The sequence below is a fragment of the Trichosurus vulpecula genome, chromosome 3 (genome assembly GCF_011100635.1).
Source record: "Trichosurus vulpecula isolate mTriVul1 chromosome 3, mTriVul1.pri, whole genome shotgun sequence".
Taxonomy (NCBI): domain Eukaryota; kingdom Metazoa; phylum Chordata; class Mammalia; order Diprotodontia; family Phalangeridae; genus Trichosurus; species Trichosurus vulpecula.
In genome coordinates this window covers 48,696,363-48,723,014 of record NC_050575.1, presented here as the reverse complement: position 1 = coordinate 48,723,014, position 26,652 = coordinate 48,696,363, and the positions used below count along the sequence as shown (strand labels likewise).

The 26,652-nt window shown below is 37.2% G+C and overlaps 1 protein-coding gene across 1 annotated transcript in view; it reads left to right on the top strand.

The window, feature by feature from the left end:
- PACS2 (phosphofurin acidic cluster sorting protein 2) overlaps positions 1 to 26,652 on the top strand; it is a 348,311-nt gene that overhangs the window by 173,664 nt on the left and 147,995 nt on the right. The window contains exons 6-7 of the mRNA XM_036750543.1: positions 20,890 to 20,963; positions 23,686 to 23,766. Coding sequence (XP_036606438.1) covers positions 20,890 to 20,963; positions 23,686 to 23,766 — 155 coding nt within the window. The remainder of the gene's footprint in view (positions 1 to 20,889; positions 20,964 to 23,685; positions 23,767 to 26,652) is intronic.

Genomic DNA, 26,652 nt, shown 5'->3' with positions numbered 1-26,652 from the left:
GTCATGGAAGAGCTCAAAAAGCATTTGGAAAAGCAAGTTAGAGAAGTAGAGGAAAAATTGGGAAGAGAAATGAGAATGATGAAAGAAAACCATGAAAAACAAGTCAATGACTTGCTAAAGCAGACCCAAAAAAGCACTGAAGAAAATAACCCCTTAAAAAATAGACTAACTCATTTGGAGCATAAGAGCTCCAAAAAGCCAATGAGGAGAAGAACGCCTTGAAAGGCAGAATTACCCAAATGGAAAAGGAGGTCCAAAAGACTACTGAAGAAAATACTACCTTAAAAATTAGATTGGAGCAAGTGGAAGCTAGTGACTTGATGAGAAATCAAGATATTATAAAACAGAACCAAAGGAATGAAAAAATGGAAGACAATGTGAAATATCTCATTGGAAAAACCACTGACCTGGAAAATAGATCCAGGAGAGATAATTTAAAATTTTTTCGACTACCTAAAAGCCATGGTCAAAAAAGATCCTAGACATCATCTTTCAAGAAATTATCAAGGAGAACTGCCCTGATATTCTAGAGCCAGAGGGTAAAATAGAAATTGAAAGAATCCACCGATCACCTCCTGAAAAAGATCCGAAAAAGAAAACTCCTAGGAATATTGTCACCGAATTCCAGAGCTCCCAGATCAAGGAGACAATACTGCAAGCAGCCAGAAAGAAAATTTCAGTATTTTGGAAACCAATCAGGATAACACAAGATCTAGCAGCTTCTACATTAAGGGATCAGAGGCCTTGGAATATGATATTCCGGAGGTCAATGGAGCTAGGATTAAAACCAAGAATCACCTACTCAGCAAAACAGAGTGTAATGCTCCAAGGCAAAATATGGGTTTTCAATAAAATAGAGGACTTTCAAGCTTTCTCAGTGAAAAGACCAGATCTGAATAGAAAATTTGACTTTCAAACACAAGAATCAAGAGAAGCATGAAAAGGTAAACAAGAAAAAGAACAAGAAAAAATCACAAGGGACTTACTAAAGTTGAACTGTTTTGTTTACATTCCTACGTGGAAAGATGATGTGTATGATTCATGAGACCTCAATATTAGGGTAGCTGAAGGGAATGCATATATACATATATATATATATGTATACATATACACACATATATGTGTGTTTATGTATATATATGTATGTGTGTATGTATATATGTATGTATCTATAGGGAGAGAGAGAGAGAAGGCACAGGGTAAGTTGAAGATGAAGGGAAGATATCTAAAAGAAATAAAATCAAATTAAGGGATGAGAGAGTAATATATTGAGAGAGTGAGAAAGGGAGAGATAGAATGGGGTAAATTATCTCACATAAAAGTGGCAAGAAAAAGCAATTCTGTAAGAAGAGAAGTGAAGGCAGGTGAGGGGGAATGAGTGAATCTTATTCTCATCAGATTTGATCTGAGGAGGGAATTGAGTACCTTCCCCCACAGGAAAGAAGGAGGAAGAAGATAAAAAAGGAGGCTGATAGAAGGCAGGGCAGATGGGGGAGGAGGTAATCAAAAACAAACACTTTCAAAAGGGGACAGGGTCAAGGGAGAAAATTCAATAAAGGGGGATAGGTTAGGAAGGAGCAAAATATAGTTAGTCTTTCACAACATGAGTGTTGTGGAAGGGTTACACATAACGATACGCATGTGGCCTATGTTGAATTACTTGTCTTCTTAGGGAGGGTGGGTGGGAAGGGAAGAGGGTAGAGAATTTGGAACTCAAAGTTTTAAAAACAGGTGTTCAAAAACAAAAAAAAAAGTTTTTGCATGCAACTAGAAAATAAGATACACAGGCAATGGGGCGTAGAAATTTATCTTGCCCTATAAGAAAGGAAGGGAAAAGGGGATGGGAGGGGAGTGGGGTGACAGAAGGGAGGGCTGACTGGAGAACAGGGCAACCAGAATATACGCCGTCTTGGAGTGGGGTCGGAGGGCAGAAATGGGGAGAAAATTTGTAATTCAAACTCTTGTGAAATCAATGCTGAAAACTAAATATATTAAATTAAATTTAAAAAAAAGAAAAGGGACAGGTCAAGAGAGAAAATTGAATAAAGGGGGCAAGATAGGATGAAGGAAAATATAATTAGTCTTTCACAACATGATTATTGTGGAAGTGCTTTGCACATTGATATATGTTTGACCTGTGTTGAATTGCTTGCCTTCTTAGGGAGGGTGGGTGGGGAGGAAAGAGGGGAGAGAATTTGGATCTCCAGGTTCTAAAAGCGAATGCTCAAAAAACAAATTTTGCATACAACTGGGAAATAAGATATACTGGCAATGGGATATGGAAATCTATCTTGCCCTACAAGAAAGTAAGGGGAAAGGGGATGGGGGGGCATGGAGTTGGGTGACAGAAGAGAGGGCTGACGGGGAAATGGGGCAATCAGAATATATGCCATCTTGGAGTGGGGGGGAGGGTAGAAATGGGGAGAAAATTTGTAACTCAGAATCTTATGGAAATTAATGTTGAAAACTAAAAATATTAAATAAATAAAAAAATCAAAAATATATATGTTTATATAGGCATATATAGACAGAGGGCATAGGGTGAGTTGAATATGAAGGGATGATATCTAAAAATATAAAATCAAATTAAGGGATGAGAGACGAATATATTGAGAGAGGGAGAAAGGGAGAGATAGAATCGGGTAGATTATCTCGCATAAAAGTGGTAAGAAAAAGCAATTCTGTTAGAAGGGAAGAGGGGGCAGGTGAGGGGAATGAGTGAATCTTGCTCTCATCAGATTTGACCTAACAGGGAATACCATACACACTCAATTGGGTATCTTACCCCACAGGAAAGAAGGAGGAAGGGAATAAAAAAGGGGGGATGAGAGAAGGGAGGGCGGATAGCAGGAGGAGATAATCAAAAACAAACACTTTTGAAAACGGACAGGTTCAATGGAGAAAATTGAACAAAGTGGGATAGGATAGGAAGGACCAAAATATAATTAGTGTTTCACAGTATGAGTATTGTGGAAGGGTTTTGCATAATGATACACATGTGGCCTATGTTGAATTGCCTTCTTAGGGAGGGTGGGTGGGAAGGGAAGAGGGGAGAGAATTTGAAACTCAAAGTTTTAAAAGCAGATGTTCAAAAAAAGAAGTTTTTGCATGCAACTAGAAAATAAGATGTACAGGCAATGGGGCATAGAAATCTATCTGGCTCTACAACCAGGTAAGGGGATGGGAGGGGAGTGGGGTGACAGAAGGGAGGGCTGACTGGGCAGCGGGGCAACCAGAATATATGCCATCTTGGAGTGGGGTGGTGGGTAGAAATGGCAAGAAAATTTGTAATTCAAACTCTTGTGAAAATGAGTGCTGAAAACTAAAAATATTAAGTAAAATAAAAAGATAATAAAATACATGGTCACCAAACAGGACTCCAGGGACAAAAATCTAAGATTCATTGTGAAAACAAGTAGGCCATCGTGTGGGTAATAGGACCTATAGATGGCCTGGGCAGTGCAAGTTTCTATAGCTTTTTGATTGTTTTTCCAATCTAGCATTTATTTTCTCTCTATCCTACTTTCTCTCCCTTCCCCTACTCACATGCCTTCCCCTTCCCCCATGAGAAAGAACAGAAAAACAATACCCTCATGCCAGATAGATATAGTCAAACAAAAAGCATTGCCACACTGGCTGTGTCTGAAATTGGATATTTCAACTTGAATCTTCAGTCTGTCAGGATATGGGTAGCATACATACTTCATGCTCAGTCTTGTGGAATCATCGTTGGTCATTGCTTTAATCATTTCTTAAGTGGGTCAGAGTTGTTTTTATACTGTTGTTATTGTATCATTTGTTCTCATTTCAATGCATAATTTGTTTGTTCATTGCCATTTTTATAGTTTATGTAATATTGCAATTCTTTGATTGTTAATAGACTTCATTTTTAAATCCATCTACACCTCCCTCCTTTTTTTTCCCTTTAAGAGTTCATTTATGGCTTCTTTAGTTTGTTTTTCTCAAATTAGGTTATTTAAATTATCCATATCTTAATTCTGTTAATCTGGAGATTTAATGTTTTTTGTAAATATTCATCCATTTCATTCAAGTTATTGGTTTTATTACCATATAATTGGGCAAAATTATTGTTGTTGTTGCCCTTCTTTCTTGAAGAGCAAGGTGATGCCATGACATGCCAGTAAATTGGATTTAAATCACCAACTTCACTTTCTCCTCCTGGCTCCTGTGGCAAGATATAGATCAGGATGACTGGAGGTAGCCCTGGATGCAGTGGGAGACCTGGTCTATTCACTGAATGGGTGTTACCCCACTCAAAGTGAGAACCTGAAGAGACTTTAGCCTGAAAGGGCCAGGGTCTCCCAGTGCATCCTTGGCCATCTCCAGTCATCCTGGTGAATACAGGCCACTGAACCCAGATGGCTCTGGAGGAGAAAGTGAGGCTGGTGACCTTGCACAGCCCTCTCTCGCTTAAATCAGAGTCAACTGTAAGTCATGTCATCATTTCGATGATTTCATTGTCTTCTTCGAGAACAAAGGACCAATACAAGCCAAGGTCTTTGACAAAGCCCTTTCGGTGATTGGATAAGAAAAAATGAGGCAAAGAATGATCTCTTTTACCTAGTCAAAAAAAAAATCAATGTGGTAGGGAAGGCCTTCAGGGTTTCTGGCCAAAATAGAAACAATTGCTATTTCTATTCACTCTGAGCCAGTCAGGGCCCAAACTATGACCAAATGAGACTTGGCCTAGGACTTTTAATTCCTAACAATTGCGTTTTTTCCCTCTTTGTTGTGAAATTACCTTTTTTCATTTTTAATACTGGTTATTTGGTTTTCCTTTTTCAAAAGTTTAATAATGTACATATCTGTATAGAGATACATATACACCCATATATAGTTTTTTTTTAAAAAAACTAGTTTTTACTTTAATTTTTTATGTAAATTTTGTTTATTTTTTTATTTTCCACAATCCCTATTTTTGTATTTATTTGATTGTTGTTGGTTTTTTTAACTCTTGAATTTCTAGGTTTTTTTTAAAATTTACAGTCCCCATTCTTTGCTCTAATCTCTCTAAAAAAAATTTTTTTTTTTGATTAAAGTATTTAAAACTATAAATTTTCCCTGAGAACTGTTTTGTTGGCAAAAAATTTTTGGAATGTTGTTTCATTGTTATCATTATTGTTATAAAAATTATCTCATTTCTCTATTTTGTTTTTTGATCCACCATTACTTTAGCATTATTTAGCCTCCAATTAATTTTTAATCCTTTCTTCAAAAATGTCTTGTTGAATTTCCTTTTTATTGCATTTTGTTAAGTAAAGTGTGTTTAACATTTCTGCATTTTCTGGTGAGGATGTTTTTCCCTTTGTTTAGTCACTTTTTTAAAATGTGCCATTCATAGCAGAGAAATATGCATATTCCTCTATATTCCCATTTAGTAAGCACCAGAGAGGCATCATATCTAACTTTTCTAAACTTCTATTCAGGTTCCTAAGCTTTTATTTCCAAACGTTTTTGGTTAGTTTTGTTTGGTCCTTAAAGGGGTACATTGAGAGCCCACACTGTTATACTTTAGGGGTACATTAAGAGCCCACACTGTTATACTTTAACTTTTTAAAAAAAATTTTAGATTTTTTATTTTTGCTTTACAGCACTCAGTTCCACAAGTTTTTGAGTTCTAAAGTTTCTTCCCCTCCTCCTTTTCCACCAAGATCACAAGGAATCCAGTATATGTTCTATGTATAGCTTCGCATTAAACTTATTTACACAATAGTCAAGTTGTAAAGAAGAATTATAACCAATAGAATGAATCATGAGGAAACCAGACCAAAATAGAAGAGAAAAAAAGAGAGAGCAAATAGTGTGCCTCAATCTGCATTCAGACTGCGTAGTTCTTTCTCTGGATGTAGATAACTCTTTCCATCATGTGTCCTTTGGAGCTGTCCTTGAACCTTGTATTGCTGAGAAGATCCAAGTCTATCAAAATTAGTCATCACAGAAGCAATATGTTTGTGGTTGTGTACAATGTTCTCCTGGTTCTGCTCCCCTCACTCAGCATCATATCATGTAGGTCTTTCCAGGTTATTGTGAAGTCTTTTTCTTCCCCATTTGTTATAGCACAATAGTATTCCATTACATTCATGTACAATAACTTGTTTAGCCATTCCCCAATTGAGGGGTATCCCCTTGATTTCCAATTCTTTGCTACCAGAAAAAGCTCCTATAAATATTTTTGTATATATGGGTCCTTGTTCCCCTTGTATGATCTCTTTGGTACACAGCCCTATAAATTGTATTGCTGGGTCAAAGAGTATGCACATTTTTATAGCCCTTTGGGCATAGTTCCAAATTGCACTCTAGAATAGCTGGATTCGTTCACAACTCCACCAGCAATGTTACAGTGTTCCAGTTTTCCCACATCCTCTCCAGCATTCATCATTTTCCCGTTTTGTCATGTTAGCCAATCTGACAGGAGAGATTGGATACCTAAGAGTAGTTTTGATTTACATTTCTCTAAATAATAGTGATTTAGAGCATTTTTTTAATATGCCTATAGATACCTTTAATTTCTTCCTCTGAAAACTGCCTGTTATAGTTTCACTTTTTATTTCTCCCTGTAACTCATTAAACTTCTCCTTAAGTATTTAAGTACTGTGCCATTCAAAGCATGTATGTTAAGTATTGATATTAATGCATTCTTTCTGGTACTTTTCAGTAGAAGGTAGTTTATCACTCTAAATCAGAGCTGTTTTTGCTGTTGCCTTCTTAGTGATCATGATTGCAGTGTCTGCTTTTTTGAGTTCCGCTGAGGCAAAATAGATTTTGACTCAGAATTTTCAAGTTTCAAATGTTTCTTGGAAACAACATATTCTTGGATTATACTTTCTAATCCATTCTTCTCTTCTCTCATTTTATAGATTCATCCCATTTACATTCATAGTTATGTCTATTAATTTTGTATTTCCTTCCATCCTATTTTCTAATACTTTTTCTTTCCTATACACTCCCTCTTTACAAAGAAGAGAGTAATAAAGGAAAAAGAATTTGCCTCAGTACTGATGTTCTTTGCTTGATGCAGTCAACTTCTGCTTCACTGTCCCACCTTCTTTTCCCCTCATCCATACCCCAGTCACACATTGTTGCCATTTCTTTTAAACCCCTTTTCACATTCCTTACTAGGAGTTTAGAGTTTATAATAATAATAACTAGAGTCTGTAAGGTACTTGAAAGGTTTACAAAGCACCTTAAAATATTATCTCATTTTATTCTCACAATTAATCCTAAGGAGGTAAATCCTAATATTATTCCCATTTTACATATGAGGAAACTGAGGCAGTTAGAGTTTGCATGACTTGCCCAGGGTCACTCAACTAGTTAAGTTTGTGAGGTCAGATTTTAAGTCGCATCTTCTAATTCCAAATACAGTGCTCTATCCACTGCACCACTTTGACTTATAACAGATATTGCCTATATTTTTATCATAATGAGCCCGTCTTTGAATCTACCTTCCCTTTTAGTCCTGCTCCTTCCCCCAATTGTCTCCTGTGTCCCTGTTGAAATTAAATGTGATTTCCATGTGAAGCATGACTCTGCACTTCTGGCAGCATTGCCAGGTCCTTCTATTGGCCTGGTCTATACTGTTCACAGTCTTGTCACTGTGTTCTCAAGGGTTTGAGTGCTGTATCTTTCACAGTTCGTAGCTATAGCTCAAGCCAGGAATCTGTAAGTCTTAAGTATCTACTGAGTAATCCAGTTGAAAGCATGATCTGATCCCTGTCCTCCCAAACATTTCTAGGCTCTCTGTTCAGGTTTGGTTCTAGGCAGTACAACTGTAGAATTGCCCCTAAGTGAAGCTCTAGGATACATTGTTGTCTACATCCCATGTCGGCAAACTGGAAGGTTCTGCAAGTTCAGAATGATAAAAATTGTAGGCCTGCCCTGATTCCATGTCCCCTAGCTTGATGCCACCTTGATTCTGAGCCAGTAGTTTGAATTCTTGATCTTCTGTGGTTAGTGAAGAGGTGTTGAATCACCTCTGTTCCACTGTTCCTGCCCTGGTTACATGTCTGTGAGGCAAGTTTGTCATCTTGGGCTGAAAAATTACCCATTGTGATCCAGAACTGAGTAGTGGGCAACACAGCTTCCAGTGTGCAACTGTCCCTTTTTCAGTACCTTATACGGGTCTGGTAGTGCCTTGGTATGGTCCTTACCCTGAGCCATAGACTCTCTTCTGGGGATTGTAGTACTTTTATTGTGGTGTGCTCTTGGCCCAACCATGTTCCCAGTGTTCACGGACCTCTTTGTCTTTCTCTTTATTATGACGTAGACTAGAAAAGTGATTCACTTTGATTTTTCTGGATTTTCCCACTAAGATTCTGTCTGGTGCATTTTCTAGATCTGTTTGGAGGAGTTTTGTGGTGATACGCTAAACTGTACTGCTTCTTGTCACTGCTGTCTTGACTGTGCCCCCTCATATGACTTTTAATTTCCAATTTTTTAAAGTCAACTAGGTGACACAGTGGGTAGAGTGCTGAGAAGGAGAAGGGAGGCTAAAATGACTATTCAATTTGTAGAAAAGAGGAAAGGTATGGAACTTACTATATCTCATAACTGGATTGCATAAGAGAGTACAAGCATAAAGAAAGGGATGGAGGAAGCATGCATTAGAAGATCCTCAATTTTATGTAAACTAGACACAGGAGTTGAACATACACATACGCAGATAGCCACATACATGCATACACAATTCATTGTAGAAATGCATAGGACTCAATAGGAAAACAAGTGAGAACAGGGAAAGGGGGTTAAGAAGGACAATAACATGCAGAAGGAAATAGTTGAAGGCAAAATGAATGCCCTGATCCTTGTAGGGGAAATTAAAAAGTAAAAAAAATAAAAGAATTAGAATTCAAAGGAGCGCTCATGAACTGGGGAATGGCTAAAAAATGTGTTCTGTGATTATTGTGGCGTATTATTCCACCGTAAGAAGTTAAGAGAGCAGCTCCTGAGAAGTATGAACTGATACAGAATGAAATAAGCAGAACCAGAACAATGTAGACAATGACAACAGGAAGAGGATTCTGAAAGACTTTTAAAAAGTGATGGCCGTCCCTATAGTGAAGCGCATCACATATCTCCAGACAGAGATGTGATAGACTCGGTGCAGAAAGATACACCCTTTTGCCCATGGCTACTACATTGATTCATTTCTCTTGTCTATGTTTATTTGTCATGAAAGTTTTTTTTTTCCTTACCCTTAGCTTTCAGTTGGAGGGAAGGTCAGGGAGGAAAGTGGGGGGTCAGTAATAGTAACGCAAAAGAAAAGGGCCTTTGGAATATATTTTTAAAATGTGCCGAGGAGAACGAGAAGTTCAGAAGTAAGCACAAAAAGGTAAAATAGTTTTGAAAGTAATGTGTGGAATTTATTTATACTTAAAAAAAAGCAAATGGTATGAAATGAAGACTTGCAGCTTCATATACAGTCCTTTTTTTATGTTCTGTGGAGTATAGGAAATGCTCTTTTTAGGTGTGTTTATTTTTAGAACAAACAAAATGATAATAAAATGAGGAGCTTCCACTAGAAAAGAAAAGAAAATTGAATACACTTGTAGGCAGCAAGAAAGGAACCAGTAGATAGGAAGATAGATAGTAAAGATTAAGGAGGAAAAGTTGCCTGAGGTGGGCAGACTGCTGGAGACAGGAGGTATGGATAGTCTCAAAGACTCTTGTAGAATATTTGGCCTTTTTGAGAAAGGTCAAAGATCATTTCATCAAAGATTCAGGGAAAGAATAAGGGATTACATTAAGAGGTTTTGATGTGAAGATAAGGAGAAAAGATTTAAAAAGTACTGGGGTTGGTTTTGGCAAGGAGCCTTCAGAATGTGGAGCATGCCCATCAATTGGGGAATGACTGAACAAGTTGTGGTATATGAATGCAATGGAATACTACTGTTCTATAAGAAATGATGAGCAGGCAGACTTCAGAAAAACCTGGAAAGACATATATGAACTGATGCTGAATGAAGTGAACAGAACCAGAAGAACATTGCGCACAGTAACAGCTGCGTTTGTGTGATAACTAATTTTCATAGACTTGGTTCTTCTCAACAATGCAGGGATCTAAGACAACTCCAAAAGACTCATGATGGAAAATGCTGTCTATATCCAAAGCATTCTATTTTCTTTTTTTCTTTTGTCGTTTTGTTTCTTTTTTCTTGTGGTTCCTCCCATTGGTTCTAATACTTCTTTACAACTTGACTAATGTGAAAATATGTTTAATATGAATGTATATATAGAACCTATATCAGATTGCATGTCATCTTGGGGAGGGGGGAGAAAAGGGAAGGGGAGAAAATTGAAAACTCAAAAGCTTATGGATGTGAATGTTGAAAACTAAAAATAATTTTTTTAAAAGAGAAAGAAAAAAAGAATGTGGAGCAAAGAGAATGAATGACAAAAGATTGGTTTGAGGTGTGGAATGAAGAATAAGAGAACTCTTTGTGGAGGACTTCTGTTTTTCTCAACCAACCTCCATTTTCTCTCTCTTCTGAGAGAGTATGGAGAGAAAGTGGTTGAGGTGACTTGAAAAGAGAAAGTTGTAGCAGAATGATGTAGTGGAGAAGGAACTGGACTTGGAGTTATCTCTGGATTAAGATCTCACCTCAGACATTTCCTCTGTGGTCCTAGAAAAGTCAAAAGTTCTCTGTGCCTCGGTTTCATCATTTATAAAATGAGGTCTTTGGTCTGCTTGGCTTCTAAAGTCTTTTCCAATTCTAAATCTATCATATGGAACAGCTACTGTGGAGAATGCCTTTATTGAATTAATCAGAAAAGAGTCAGTGAACTAGCATTTATTTAATGTTTACACAGGTCCTGTTCTCCAGAAGCTCTCGTTTGAGAGAGACAACATCCAAACAGCTATGTATATACAAAATATATACTGTATAAATGGAAAGCAGTCTCAGAGGAAATACTCTAGAAGTGGGAAAGTCCTGTTCAGATGCAAAGTTCAATAACTAGAACAATTTGGATAGAGCATTAAGTGCTTGAAGAGGAGTAACATCAAATAAGTCTGAAAAGGTCAACTATAAAAAGGTGTGATTTAAGCTGAGTCTTGAAAGAACCCAGGGAAGCTAGAATTGGAGGGTGGGGTGGGGAAAAAAGGGCAGCAATATTCCTGATATGACAGTCAGTACAAAAGCACCCAGTTGGAAGGTAAGAGTAGCATGAACGAGTAGGTAAGTAAAGCTGGAAGTTCACATAGAGGAGTCAAGTGTAAGAAGTTTGGAAAGTGAGAAGACAGGTTTAAAAGACTTTAAGTACCAATATTTTATTTACCTTTAGGTAATAGGGAGTGCCAGTGGACTTTTTGAGTAGAGAGTAACATGGTCAATAATTAGGAAATTCACTTTGGCAGATAAATGGAGGATTGATTGGAGTGGAAAGAGAGAGGCAAGGAAGAGAATTTGAAGGCTGTTGCAAGTAGTCCAGGCTAGAGGTGGTGAGGGCTTGTATTAGATTGATGGCTATTAGTGGCGTATATGAGAGAGACAGAGAGAGAGACAGAGAGAGACAGACAGACAGACAGACATGATATAAAGGTAAAAGGTAAAAATGGAAGGTTTGGCAACAGATAGAACGTATGGGTGGCATATATAGGATGAGTGAAAATGAGGAATTGAGTGCCTAAATTTAGGCCCTGGGTGACTAGGAAGACTGTTGTCACTTCAGCAGTAATAAGAGAGTTTGGGAGGGGAGGGGACTTGTGTTTTGGTCATATTGAGTTTGAGATGCCTATATAGGACATCTATTTCAACATGTCCAGAAAAGCATTTGGTGATGTGGGACTGGACCTCAGGAAAGAGATTATGGTTTGATATATAAATTTGATTATCATCTCCTTAGAGATGACAATTAAACATATGAGAGCTGATGACAAAGGTGATAGAGGGAACCCAGAAGAGAGCCTAGGACAGAGCTGTGAGGGACACCTACAGTTATTAATCATAAGCTGGTTGGAGATACAGCAAAGGATACTGAGGAGTAGTCAGACAGGAAGGAGAAGAACCAGAAGAAAACGACTGTGAAAACTTAGAGGGGAGGTGATCTACAGTATCAGGTGATACAGTCAAGGAAGATGAAGTTTGAGAAACAAGTACATTAGATCTGGCAATTGAGAGATTATTGATAACTTTGAAGAGAGGAATTTTAGTTTAATAAAGTCTAGGTTCCTGGGAGTTTAGAGTTTCGAAAAGCATGAGAGAAGAGAACTTGGAGGCACCAAAGGTAGATGGCTTTCTCATAGGGTTTGGCCATGACCAGCAGGATAAACATAGGGTGATAATTATCTGATCAATTGAATTGTTGTTATTGTTGCTGTTGTTTTAAAGAATGGAGAAGAGATGGGTGTATTTTTAGGCAGCAGGGAAGGAGCCAGCACCACCTGGAGGCTGGAGAGCAAATGCCAAGTTCAGTAAGTAATATAATTTGGGTGGAGCATTGAGTGCTTGAAGGGGAGCAATGTCAAATAAATCTGAAAAGGTAAGCTATCACCAAACTATTAAAGACTGTAAATATCTAACCGTGATGTTTAAAAAGTTCAAGAAAGATAATTCCTGGGTAATTAGTCACTTTATTAAACATTTTAATAAAAGGAAGTCTAGTGGCACTCTCAAATGCCAAAGACCATCATAGCAGCAGGCTCACAGCTTATATGCCCTTGGAAAAAGGGGTGCTCCTGATGATGGCAATTAATTCTGATTGGTTAATAATTAATCAGAGGTGGACTTGGTACACTTTACAAAGGGAAGTAAGCCTACTGCAATAATGGACCAAGAGTGACATCCCTATACTCGGACCTCTCCTAGCGTTGGGCAATCTAGGCAAAAGAATCTATATATTCTCCACCCAAACCTGAGCTAATTGGGTATGGAATAGTAATACCCAGAATGAAAAGAATGTTAATCCTTTTTTCCATCAACCCTGTCCTTGTGAGATTGGGCAAAGAAATAAGACAGGAAAAACAAAAGCTTGGGTCTCCCCAATTTTAGTAATTGGCTATTAATATGAGAGAGAAATAACCATTTCTCTCAATTCTGAGAGGTTTGTCTTCTCTCCCAGAAGGAGTTTGGAGTTAATAAAGTTTCTTGTCCAGGAGAAATAGTATTATATGGTCAGACTTTTGCTTTAGGAGAATTATTTTGGCAGCTGCGTGGAAGATGGATTTGAGAGAGGAGAGGCTGGAAGCAGGTAGACAAATTAACAGATTGTTCTGTGATATATAAACATAATAAAACATTAATATGCCATAAGAAAGCAAGAATATGGGAGAGATATATATGAATGATTAGAAATTAAAGCAAGTAGAACCAGGAAAACAGTGAATACAATGGCTACAATAATGGAAATGGAAAGAACAGCAGCAGAACAAACAAAATATTATGCTTATTAAAATGATAAGTTGTGGCCCCAAAGAAAAGATAAGAGAATGCTCTTCTTTCCCCTTTTTGCAGAGGTAGGGGGATGTGAGTGTACAATACTACATATTATGTCAGACTTGACTAGTTGATTAATAATAAAAATAATAATAGCATTTATATAACACTTACTATGTGCCAGGCACTGAGCTAAGGACTTTACAGCACTATCTCATTTGATCCTCACAGCAAACCTAGGAGGCAGATGTTATTATTATTCCCATTTTACTGATGAGGAAACTGAAGCAAAAAGAAGTTAAGTGACTTGCCCACAGTCACACAGCAATAAGTGTCTAAGGCCAGATTTGAATTCAGATCTTCCTGACTCCGGGCTAAATCCAATATCTGCTCTGCGTCCGAGCTCCCTTTCCTCTCTCTCCTTTTAAAGATTTATAATCAAAGATAGTTTTTTTTTCCTGAGAGAAGGGACATATTTGGAAATATAAATGATATAGAAACTAAGTATAGCAGTACAAATTTATTAATAATGACGATGGGGTTTTTGCAGTAGTCCAAGGCAGGGATCGGCAAGGGCATAAATGAGGGTGATAGCCATGTGTTTAAGGAAGAAATAAGTACCAGAGATATTGTGGAGGAAAAATTGACATAACAACTGATTGGGGAGGTTGAGAGAGGAAAGGCTGAATCCAAGATTGTATATCTGGATGGCTGTGAAGATAGTTGTAACATTAATAGAAATAACACAGTTTAGAAGAGGGATGAGTTTAGAGGGGAAGATGAGTTCTGCTTTAGACATGCTAGATTAGAAATGGCCACCCAACAGCCAGGTAGTACCATTCAAGCAATTCGTGTATAGATTTGGATGGCAGTTGAAAGCATCACAACTGTTGAGATCACTAAGAGAAAATACAGTGAGAAAGAAGTGAGACGATCCCTCTCCAAGCTCCAGCCCTGCATCTGGCAACATGGCTAAATGTACAAAGAAGGTTGAAAATGTTGGTAAATATGGAACACATTATGGTACATCCCTCAGAAAAATAGTGAAGAAAATTGAAATTAGCCAGCATGCCAAATATACCTGCTCCTTCTGTGGCAAGACCAAAATGAAGAGATGGGCTGTGGGTATCTGGCCTTGTGGATCCTGTATCAAAGCAGTAGTTGATGGTGCATGGACCTACCATACCACCTCTGCAGTCGCAGTCAATCTGCCATCAGAAGACTAAAAGAATTGAAAGACAAGAAAAATCTTCTTATCAAATATCTGTAGCCCATAGTCCAACAATAAATGGGTTAATTTATGGAACAAAAAAAAAAGAAGTGAGAGGATCTAAGATAGTCTGTTGGGCAATAGAAGAGCCTAGGAGACTGAGAGGAATAGTCTTGACAGATGAGGAAAAACAGTGTCACGAAAGCCAAGGAGGAGATAGTATCTAGGAGACATTCACCAACATCAGAAACTGCAGAGCACTTTTGAAAGTTAGAGACTGCTTAGTAGAATCAGAAGATCTTTGGGTTTGGAGTCAAAATATTGGAAGCTTAATAGCTATGTTAGTTTGGGTAAATCAGTTGGCTTCTCTGGGACTCAGTTTCCTCATATTTAAAATAAGAAAATTGTTCTAGTTGGTATCTGAATTTTCTTTCAGCTCTAGATCTATGAACCTTTGATCCTATGAGAAGATTGAAACAGATTTTCTCTCCCTCTGCTAGGACTTTACCCCTTGCTGCTGCCTAGGTTGGTGAATATGGTGACAAGTTATTGGTATTTCCTGACACACTTCCTGGTACTATACCAGGACATCCCTGTCCTGTAGTATTTTGGATCAACTCAAGGCTCCTGAGTTGTTTTTTTTTTTTTGTTTGTTTGTTTTGTAGAATGAGCTTTTGCTTGACCCAGACGGATATGTAAATGGAAACCCATGTTGAGAAATAGAGTGCTGTATGTGAGGATCAATAAGTAGGTCAACTTGGCCTATGTAATGTATAAGAAGATTGTAAAGATTAAAAAAGGCCAGGTTGTGATGTCATTCAGATATCCAACAGATGATTTTAAAGTCTGATCTTAGATAATAAGGAGCCAGTAGAGTTTATTAAGGGACTGAGGTAGGGTGTTATGATCAGACCTGTGCTTTAGGAAAATCAGTTTACCAGCTGTGTGGAGGATAGATTGGAGTGGAGAGAGACTGAGGGCAGAGAAGCCAATTAGAAGTATTAGCAGTAATCTGTATTAGAGGCAGTTAATAATAACTAATATTTATATAGCCCTTACTATGTGCCAGGCACTGTGATGAGTGCTTTATTATCTTATTTGATCCTTACAAAAACCCTAAGATATAGGTGCTATTATTATCATCCCTATTTTACAGATGAGGAAACTGAGGCAAACAAGTCAAATGACTTGCTCAGGATCACACAGCTAGTAAGTGTATGACACCAAATTTGAACTCAAGTCTTCCTGTCATGAGGCCAGCGCTTTGTCCCCTGCCACCAGCTTCCCCAAGGTAATGGGGGTAATGGTGGCTGTGTCATTGAACAGAAAGGACCATACATGAAAGATATGGAGGGAGAAACAGAAACGTTGGGCAACTGATTCACTACATGGAGTAAATAAACCAAGGTACCAGGAATGACACTGAGATGGAGAATCTAGGTAACTGTAATATGGCTATACCCATGACAGTAATGCAGAAATTTAAAAGAGGAGTGGTTGGGGGAAAATAAAGTGAGTTCTGTTTTGGACATGCTATGTTTGTGATGCCTTTGTGATGCCTGGTTTGAGGCACTGAGGAGCCATTTAGTTACATGGGGACTGGAGCTCAGCAGAGAGGTTGGGGCAGGGTGTTAAATTTGGGAGATACCTACATACCTACATGATTTGAACCCATGGGTACTGATAAAGTCACCAAGTTAGAGTGTGTATAAAGAAATGAGGATTCTGGAGAACAGTCTGGAATTACAGCCAAAAGCTCTACAAAACTGTATATACCCTTTGATTCAGCAAAACTACTAGTAGGTCCTTACCCCAAAGAGATCAAAGAAAAAGGAAAAAGACATTTTCTATACAAAAATACTTACAGCAGCTCTTTCTGTGCTGCCAAAGAATTAGAAATTGATGGAATGCTCATGAGTTGGGGAATGGCTGAACAAGTTGTGGGATATGATTGTGATGGAATACTATTCTGCTATAAGAAATGATTGAGGGGGGTGGTTTCAGGAAAAAATGCGGCAAGACCTATATGAACAAAATGAAGTGAGAAGAAGCAGGTGATCATTGTGCACAGTAACAGGAATAATATAATGATGGTCAACTGTGAAAAGCTTGTCTATTCTGATCAATACAGTGATCCAAGACAGCTCCAAAGGATCTATGATGAAAAATACTGACCTGCAGAGAGAGAATTGATGAACTCTGGTGTAAATTGAAGTATAATTTTCTTGTTTTATTTCTTTATTTTGCTTTTTTTTGTGATGTGACTAGTAGGGAAATGTTTTGCATGATTTCACAGTTATAATTGATACCATATTGTTTGCCTTCTTAGAGGGGTGAGAGAGACTATGGGAGGGTGGGGGAGAATCTGGAACGCAAAATTTTAAAAGATAAGAATGTTGCAAATAAATAAGGATTATGAAAAAAAAATAACTGTAAGCTCCTTAAGGCAGGAGCTGTTTTTGCTTTTTCTTGTGCCCCAGCCCTTAGCATAGTAACTGGCATATAGTAAGCATTTAATAAATGTTTGATTAGTTTTTTAAAAATAAGTAATATTCTACAACTGACTGCCTTTTACCATCTTAAAATTCACTAAAATATAGAGAATAAAAGATAACATCTTTAATAAATAATAACAAAATAAGGAAATGAGTAGGGAGCACGGTAGAGAGCTTTGAGGAACATCTGCAGTTAGAGACTATGAGCAAAGTTGACTGAGGAGAGCAGTTAGGAAGAGAACCAAGAGGGATAAATATCATGAAAACCCAAAGAAGAAAAAGCATCCAATAAAAGTGTCAATTCAAAAGTGAGTGGAATGCTGCAATAGTGAAGCCCCCTCAGTATGGTATTGAATAGAATACTGAAATAGTGAAGCCCCCGCTCAGCATGGGAAAAGACCTTACTTCTCCTATCATCCACCCCCCAACCCTGCACCCCTCCTATATTTTTAGAAACTGCTTTGCTGAGGAAGTAGAGATAAGAAATTACATCAGTAGACAGACACCTGCAAGGTCCTGTTTATCTAGCTGTTACTCCCTTTTTGCTGAATACCAGTCTCACGCCTGTCTTTTTGTTCTTTGTTCTCTGTTGCTGGGAAAAGATTCTGCGTTTAGAATGTAAGCTCCAAACCCAGTCAATGGGGAGAGGAACGAATGGGGTGGGGGGGGGGAGCTCTGTGTTAGGGTCTATATAACTTGCTTTGAGGTGTATACAACACGCACACATGTGCTGGCATCATCTTGGGTCATGCCAGGGTGTGTCCTTTCTCATAAGAAAGTAATAAACTCCTTTCTGCCTTTTTTTTTCAAAGAACATTCGCTGTATATTTTCAATGTGAGTAATGATCTCTGACCCACACAAAAATGTCGAATGTTTCAGAGAGGTCAGGAAAGATAAGAGTTGAGAAAAAGCCATTAGATTTGACAATTGAGAAAAGTAGCATTTATATAATGCTTTAAGGTTTGCAAAGCATTTTACATATGTAAGGATGCTATGATCTTCACAACAACCTTGAGAAATAGGTGCTATTATTATCACCACTTTACAGATAGAAACAGGTTGAGAGAGGTCAAGTGATTTGCCAAGGGTCACACAGGCAGGTTTCAGACTCAGGTGTTCCTGATTCCAAGTCCAACATTCATTCTATCCACTGCTCTGTTTCTTTGCCTCTTATTGATAGCTCTCATTGGTAATTTTGTAGAGGGTAGTTTCAGTTGCATTATAAGGTAAGAAACTAGATTAGCAGTATTTAGAAGACAGAAGAAAGGAAGTGGCAGCATTAAACGTCAACAGCGTTTTGAAAGAGTTTTAGTCATGAAGGAGAAGAGGGAGGTAGAACAATGTAATAGTAAGGGAAGATAGGATTTAATGAATTTTTGTTTTGTTTTTGTTTTTTAAAGGATAAGGGAGATATGAACATGTTTATAAACATCAAGAAAGGAATCAGTCAGCCAAAGAAATCAGGATTACAAGGATTGGCATGGCAAGAAGGGCAACCAGCAGTGTGGAGTGGAAGAAGAGCTGGGGCGGGGGGGGAAGCTGATGACAGAGAGAAGATGAGAAGGGAGGGAAATGCCCTCATTTTTTTCATTGAGTTATGAAGTATTGGCCACTGCTAAAAGGGTGAAGCTTGAGGAGAGAAAGGAGGTTCAGAACACTAATTGTGTTAAGCGGGTTACAAAATCAATTACAGAGGAATAAAAGGATTGCTGACATTTGTAGTAGATCCAGTCAACATAGTTACATGACTTCCTGCATCACTCAAGCAGCACATGGATTGAGACTGGAGTTTGGTAAGGCACGTGTGACAGTAGGACAAAGGATTAAAAGAGTAAAGGATAGTGATAAGTTGAATTGGTTCACTAAGCGGGTTAGGATGGGAAAGGGAAATGAATGTAGCCAAAACAGGGATTGATGACTTAAGAAAGTCCTGGGAGCTATAGATATTAGAGGTTACAATGAGGATGAGCAATAGGAGGAGGAAGGCATCAAGCAAGAGCTTTTTTGTGCCATAGACCCCTTTGGAAGTCTGGTCAAGCCTATAGAGTCTTTCTCATAATACTGTTTTTAAATACAGTTATGTTGGAATGTACTTAAAATGTCTAAAAGTACATTAATGGTCCCTCTGAAATTTATCCATAGGCCCCCTTGGGGTTTCATGAATTTCTGTGGTATAAGGAAAGATGGAATGATATAGGTGGTTATGATCAGATAATGTGATTTCAGAGTTCTTAATAATGAAAGTGTAACACTTGTGCATAACCATCACTGTCACTGAGATCAAGTGGAGGAGGAATAGGTCATGGGAGTTGATTGGAATAAAGAACTCTCCCCCCTAATGCTTTTTATAACCTGTTTTTAACCTACCTTTCTAGGCTCACTGAACATGACTTCTCCCATACAATCTAACTTTAATGAAACTGACTTTCTCTCTGTCCTTTTTGAGAATTAAATGAGTTTAGTGCCTGGCTTATAGTCTCTTTCTCCACTTCAGCTCCTACCTTCATACTAGAGGACTTCAACATAAATTTTGGTTTGGTTTTTTTTTTAAATACCCTAACCTCCCGGTTCCTTTATTTAACAAATAGAAGCACACAAAATAAGATACATGGACATGAGGAAATCAGTTATCAAATGTGATCTATCTATACAGTTCATTTCATCTTCCTACTGATCTTCAGAACTTTCAGCTTCTTTAAGTGCTAGGTACTTTTTTCTGGTAATGGTCAGTATTTGCCACTTAAAATATCTTCTGACTCTTCTTTCAAAAAAATATTACATATAGATGAGAGACTTCTCAATAATCTTTTCTCAGTAAGCTTTTAACAAACCACTTTCTTAATACTGAACCATGTATTCGAACATAGATTTTACCAGCCTCTCCTTTTCCCATTTTTACATTGAAATCACCAAGTATGAATATAGATTCACTTGGTTTGTAAGCAAGATTTTTTGTTGTTAAAGAATGTCTTTGAATTGGAAATCAGGGGGATGCCCATCATTGGGGAGTGGCTAAACAAGTTGTGGTATATGAATATAATGGAATACTATTGTGCTATAAGAAATGGGGAACAGATAGACTTCATGATAACCTGGAAAAACCTACATAATCTCATGCTGAGTGAGGGGAGCAGAACCAGGAGAACATTATACACGATTACAGACACACAGTATCTGTGACGACTAACTTTGATATACTTGGCTCTTCTCAGCAATACAGAGTTCAAAGCTCCAAAACACTCATGATGGAAAGAGCTATCCACATCCGGAGAAAGAATTAAAGAATCTGAGTGCAGGTTGAGGCAAATTATTTGCTCTCTCTTTTTTTTCTTCTTTTTTTTGGTTTTGTTTCTTCTTTCTCATGATTCATTCCATTGGTCATAATTCTTCTTTACAACTTGACTGTTGTGTAAATAAGTTTAACGTGAAGGTATATGTAGAACATATATCAGATTCCATGCCGCCTTGGGGGAAAGCAGGGAGGGGAGGGAAGGGGAGAAAATTTTGGAATTCAAAAACTTGTGGAACTGAGTGTTGTAAACCAAAAATCAAAAATAAATTTAAAAAAAGAATTTCTTTGTTCACACTGTGCAACAAATGTTATTCAGTAAACAGCCTTTATGTCTTGTTAAATAATGTCTGTTGGTCTGTTTTTGAGGAAATATACCAGTCTTTGTTGTATTTACAGCTTTTAGCAAGTTAGCCTTAAAACCACTGCACATGTGAACAGTAATATGTCTTACTAAAGAAGAATCTCAGATACTCATTGCTCTCTTTCTTGATTCACAGATAACTATTCTGAGGAAGAATATGAGAGCTTTTCTTCAGAACAGGAAGCCAGTGATGATGCTGTCCAGGGACAGGTACTTCACCCTGTGATGTGCCACAGGTTGCTATATATTCTGGCATGGAAAAGATTTGGTATCAGAAAATTAATTCCATCATAACAAATTGCTTAATTGCAACAAGATGTTGAAAAGCAAACAATAAAAGAGTAGCCAAAAATCTGTGGATTAGATCATGACGTAATGCTATCTTTCATAGAAACTATCAAAAGAATTAGCTTATAAGAAGTGCTTCCTAAACTATAAAGTGATTTATAAACATCAACTTCCATTATTATTATTATTACTTATCTTGAGATATAAAATTGTACTTTTTATTAGTTGTCCCATATGTGCCCAGGAATCTTGACTACTTCCAATCTTCTTTCCCTTCTTAGTCTTCCTCTCAGGTAATCCTCAAATTCTGGAAATTTTTGCCCTGTTTTCCACTTGAGGGGTTTGACTCGGGTAGATAGATGAGATTCTAAGGAAGTAATCATTTTGGGGAATGAATTGGATTCTGCCCATGATTCTGCCACTAACTTACTGATGAAATCCTAGAAATTCATTTTTCACTTATTTAGCCTCCTTATTTTTCATGTGATCTTTATTTTTTGAATGATCGTAGAGATTTTGTGATGATAAATGAGATAATGATGAAACACCTTGTGATCCTTGGGTAAAAGGCAGTAGGAGTAGCAGTAGTAGTACATAAGATAAAATAAGTGAGCATAGAATATCGCGTCATCCTCTGTGACCAGTCAGTGTTTTTTCTTAAATAAAATCCTGGCATTCTCCATAAGTTCCGAAACTGTTTTCTTATGGCATTAATGTTTCTATAATACTAAATGTTATCTCCTGAACTCAAGTCTTCTCCTGATGTCTTGGAATCTCACAGAGAAGATCTCTGCTAGAGCAGAGCAGCCCAGGTTGTATGTAGCTCATACAACTGAGATGGAGAGTGTGGGTGCAGACTTTGTCTCTGTAATCTGAAGGGCAGCCTAGCTAGTTCCAGAGAGGCTCATCACTGAAAGATGGAATACCAGGAGACAAATATTTTTTTCAGCCACATGAGCTCATATAAATTAGACAATAAGGTATAGAAGGGTTGTGACCCATATCAGGAGAGGGAATACCAAAACTGGTGAAATCACAAAATCTTCAGCTATTGCAGTCTAATATCTTTCTTCACATGTCTGTCATAATTTAGTAATTCATTTATGACATTGCTAATTATAGACAGTACCAGTTTCCCCTTAATTCTTGTGAGCTTTTAGGGCAGTACTAAGGAGAATCGTGAAGAAATGGGTGCTATATGGAATCTTTTACCTAGTTCAAGTGTTGGCCAATATATGTTTGAGCACCATTACTATAGACAAGAATGATGCGAATTGATTTTGAAGTCTCACTTAAAAACTTGGGAAATTTGTTATATATACTGAAGTTCACAGTAGTCCTAGATATATGATTTAGCAAGATTTCTGTGATGTCTACTACACATCTACTATATGTCAAGAACTGAATAGAGCTTTGTCTGAGTTTCATCTTTTGTACATCAGCCAAAGGCCAGATAAGGCATAAAGGTCTCTTTCGCTCACCTCTTTTTTTTTTTTTTTCAATTTTTGTCAACCATGCAGTCTTTGATACTAACTCCAAATTAAGGTTTGCAAAGAATTTTTCTCACAATAGTTTTAAGAGTTAAATCATATATCCTTAATCGATAAGGTAAATGAGGCTCCACAATGTTAAATGAGTTGTCCAGGGTCATAGATATTTCTACTAAGTGCCTAAAACTAAGATTGCTGCTCTTTGTTCTACAATCTTGCTGACTCTAAATGTCTAGTAAATAATGAAAATGTGGACACCTTGGGAGCGAGTTGATAAGTGGAAATAGTATGATTTGAGTCTTTCAGGAACCTCATTTTTTCCCTCTGATTATAACAGACATTTCTAACCTCTGCAGTGTCCATTTTAACCCTTTAAGGAAGCACACATGATATCCTAAGGAACGGAAAAGCTTAGTGGCTGTTGGTACTAGATGGGAGCTACTTATCGCCGTGCCAACCATTGGGATAAATAGAACTTTATTTCACCTAAGACTAGACTTTTAATTCCATATGTTTTCCATTTATCCTATCAGTAATAATTTGCATCATCAGACAACTTTGAAGTGACATGTCTCTTAAATGGCACTGAACCCTGAAGGTCGCCTTTTAACATTCACTCTGAAAATTCTTCCTGTTGTGCACAATAAGCATGATTTGGGACTTTCTTAAGATAACAAATTTCTTTAAGTTGATTATGTTAGGATCATGTGTTAATATCCAGAAAGGTTTTCAGAGGCCATCTAATCCAAGTCTTTCATGTTATGAATTAGGAAACTGAGTTCCAAGGAGGTTAACTGATTTGACAAAGGTCACACAAATAGTAAGGAAACAGAGGCAATATTTGAGCCCAGGTCCGCTGACTCCAGTACCAGTGTTTTTTTCTAATATACCACACTATCACCTGATATTTAATTTGTCTGTTGCCTTGGTGTTGTGAATGATGCATACAAACTCCCCATGATTCTCTGTCAAGAGATGGATGATCTCTGAGTGTTTTCCAACATTCCTACTAGTCTAGGAAACTTGAAACTCAAAATTTGCATTGAATTCACTCCACATAGTGGCATAAATCCCAGTTTACAGTATTATTTTTCGCGATGAAGACTTTGAGCAAAAGAAACATTTTTATATCATTGGCTTCTGTGTTTCTGTAGGATTTGGACGATGATGAGTATGATGTGGGGAAGCCAAAGAAACAGCGGAGATCGATAGTAAGAACGACGTCCATAACCAGGGTCGGTGGAAATTAGTTTTACTAACACTGTGTGTAAGGGGTTTTGCCTGGGCTGTACTTGAAGCTGGTGAGCTCAACAAGGCTGAATTTGGATTTGGAAAGAGGGAAAATTGGGAAAAAGAAAAATCATACCTGGCTGAATATTTGAGAACAAGTTTTCATGGTAGTAATCCTTGAATTAAAAGGGTGTGGGCCTCTGCCTGTTTGTTTTTTATATCTGAAAAATCTTAAGGCATACCCTGCCCTCAGGTAAGGTAAACAAACATTTTATGCAAAACGAGGCTTATTATCTTGCTATCTGCCTGTGACCTAATGAAGGTAGTTAATAGAGCACAATCTGGGAAGCAGTTTATTATGTGGGCAAAATATTAGGTGAGAAGTCAAGAGACTTCTGTAGTACCAGATCTGCTATCAGTTCACTCAGCGACCTTGCTGGGTAAATCAGGTAATCCCTTATTTCCTCCATCTATAAAACTGTAAAAATACTTGCTCCATAACCCATCTCATAGATATAGCATTTGAGGAGCCTTTTATTCCTCAGAAGAGTAATATTTGTTCCAGTTCCCCAGGTGCACTAATTCATTCACCTTATTTTGAGGTTTAAGATAATTTTGGTGTTGTATTTTTAAAGAGATCCTATTTACATTACTTAAGACATTTTGTAACAATTGTGTCCCCAAGAAAGGTATTAAATGTATACATTATATTTTATTTTAATTTGGGAGTGGAGATAACATTTAATTATTGATTATTGTTTGGCAGCTTTAGATGAAAAAAAAAATAATGTTTGAGATAGGACAACAGTGCTGCTTGTAAATTCATCATAGCAACACATCCATAAAATTCCCTTTCCGAATTCCAAAGGAGCTGACATTACCGCTGTCTCCTCTCTCACATCTGGGTTTCTTTTTATACAATTTTTATAAAATTCACATCTCTTGATCTGGATTAGTTTATAGTGATACTGAAGGAAAAGGTGATGAAAGATATTTCTATATAGAGACCTATCTATGAACCATCTTATTCTTTCCTAATTGCTCCTGTAAAGGAATGTACTGGGAGGTAAAGGATTACAAGTTTGCTTGTGCATTGTCCTGGATGTGGTGCCCAGTTCTAATGGAAAAAGAGTTATACTTTGATGACATTGCCTTCCTAGGCAAGGAGTTAAAAGACAGGTCAGGCTTCTGTAGTTCCACTCCCCCCATGTGAAGAATGAATGTTTGTTGACCATTTTGGAAAACTTTTCCTGTGTCACTACTTCCTTCTCATGGAAGTATATCTTATACTGTTTCTTCCTCCATTGTAGTGTTGCAGCAAAAGTTGCTTAATTCACAAAAATCCAATTCCTAACACAATTTATGATGTAGTAAGTGGTACTCAATGTAGCGTTGCTTTAATTTGGGGAAAATTAGCTTTTTAAAAAGGAGTTCTTTTTCCTATTTATGAATTAACCAAAATCTGATCTATTTATTTAGACTCTTAAAAATTAATTTCCTGACTCCATGAACTCTGATGGGATTTGCTCTATTAATATTTTCCTTCAGGATTCAGTATCAGCAAATTCAGGGAAGATTTATTAGGAAATAAGTCATTTCAATAGTAAGAGAACTAGAAATGGACTCACCTATTTCTTCTTTTTTCCAAACCAATGATCAGGGTAGACAACCAGAAATCCTTTACAATATTCAACTACAGTAAGTTCTTCAAGTCTACTCCTTTTTGTGCTCCCAAGCAACATTATTGTTACACCATCTTCAACTTAGTGTGTCTGAAAGAATGCCCCATTTTCCCAGATGATGGAATTGATTGATACAGCACAATAAGTGCATACAAAAGCAGTTTGTAAATGGGCTAAAATAAGTTATTTAAAATTCATCAATAAACTAGATAAAACCTTAATTCTTCTGAGTCATTAACCTTTCTTAAGATTGAATATTTCTTGAGGCAGAACTTTCTATTCCAATTTTAGTTCATCGTATAAAATAATAACTGCTAGGTACCTCCAATGACATTTAGTTGAACCCTTACCTGTTGATACCTAGGTATTCCTTATCTTTCTAAGTGCCTGTTTAAGAGCAAGTACAGAGTTGAACGATGAGTGAAATCTTTAATTCATCTTTACCACATTGGATAATGAATAACATGGAAATCTGATAAAACCTACCTTCAGTATCATGTTTGATTTGTAAGTTTATGTACAATGTTAATCTTGGAAGGCAGAGAATTTCTTAAAAAGAATTGTACTTCTCCTTGATTAGTTCCACTATTTTAGAACCTTTTTGCTGTTGCCTGATAAAGTTACGTAATCTAATGCCCTGGTATTCTAGAAACTAAAGGTTTATAAAATAAAACTTTTCATTTGGCATTTCCAAAGAATTTTTAAAAATCCACGCAGATAAAAGGAAACTCTGATCTTGCCTAGATAAGAAATTTTAAAAGTTAAATGTGGATTTGTGATAAATTGCATGTTAGTGGGGTCTTAAATACCTCGACACCTCTGAATCATGTAAAGGGCACAAAATGGCTCATCCTGAGAGTTTGTTTCTATATGAAGCTAAGGGTCAGTAAATAGGAATAAAATTCCTTCCCTTTTATTTACTGATCCTGGAAATTAGCTTTTCATGGATTAGATTTATGCATCTTACTATTATAGCTAATGGCTCCAATTGCTTTTAAAAATTCTCCTATAGTTTTTGGATTTTTGAGAAGTAAATTCCAACTCATAAAGATATTTAGCATATCTGCCACTGTTTAAGCCTTAAATGCGGCTCCAAATGTGACTGTCTTAGGCACAAGAAGAAAAAAATATGGTCTTGGGAGAAAGTTGGATTTCATCTGATTAAGCGCAGTGCAGCCTAAGTACCAGCAAACTTGGTAAATCTGTTTT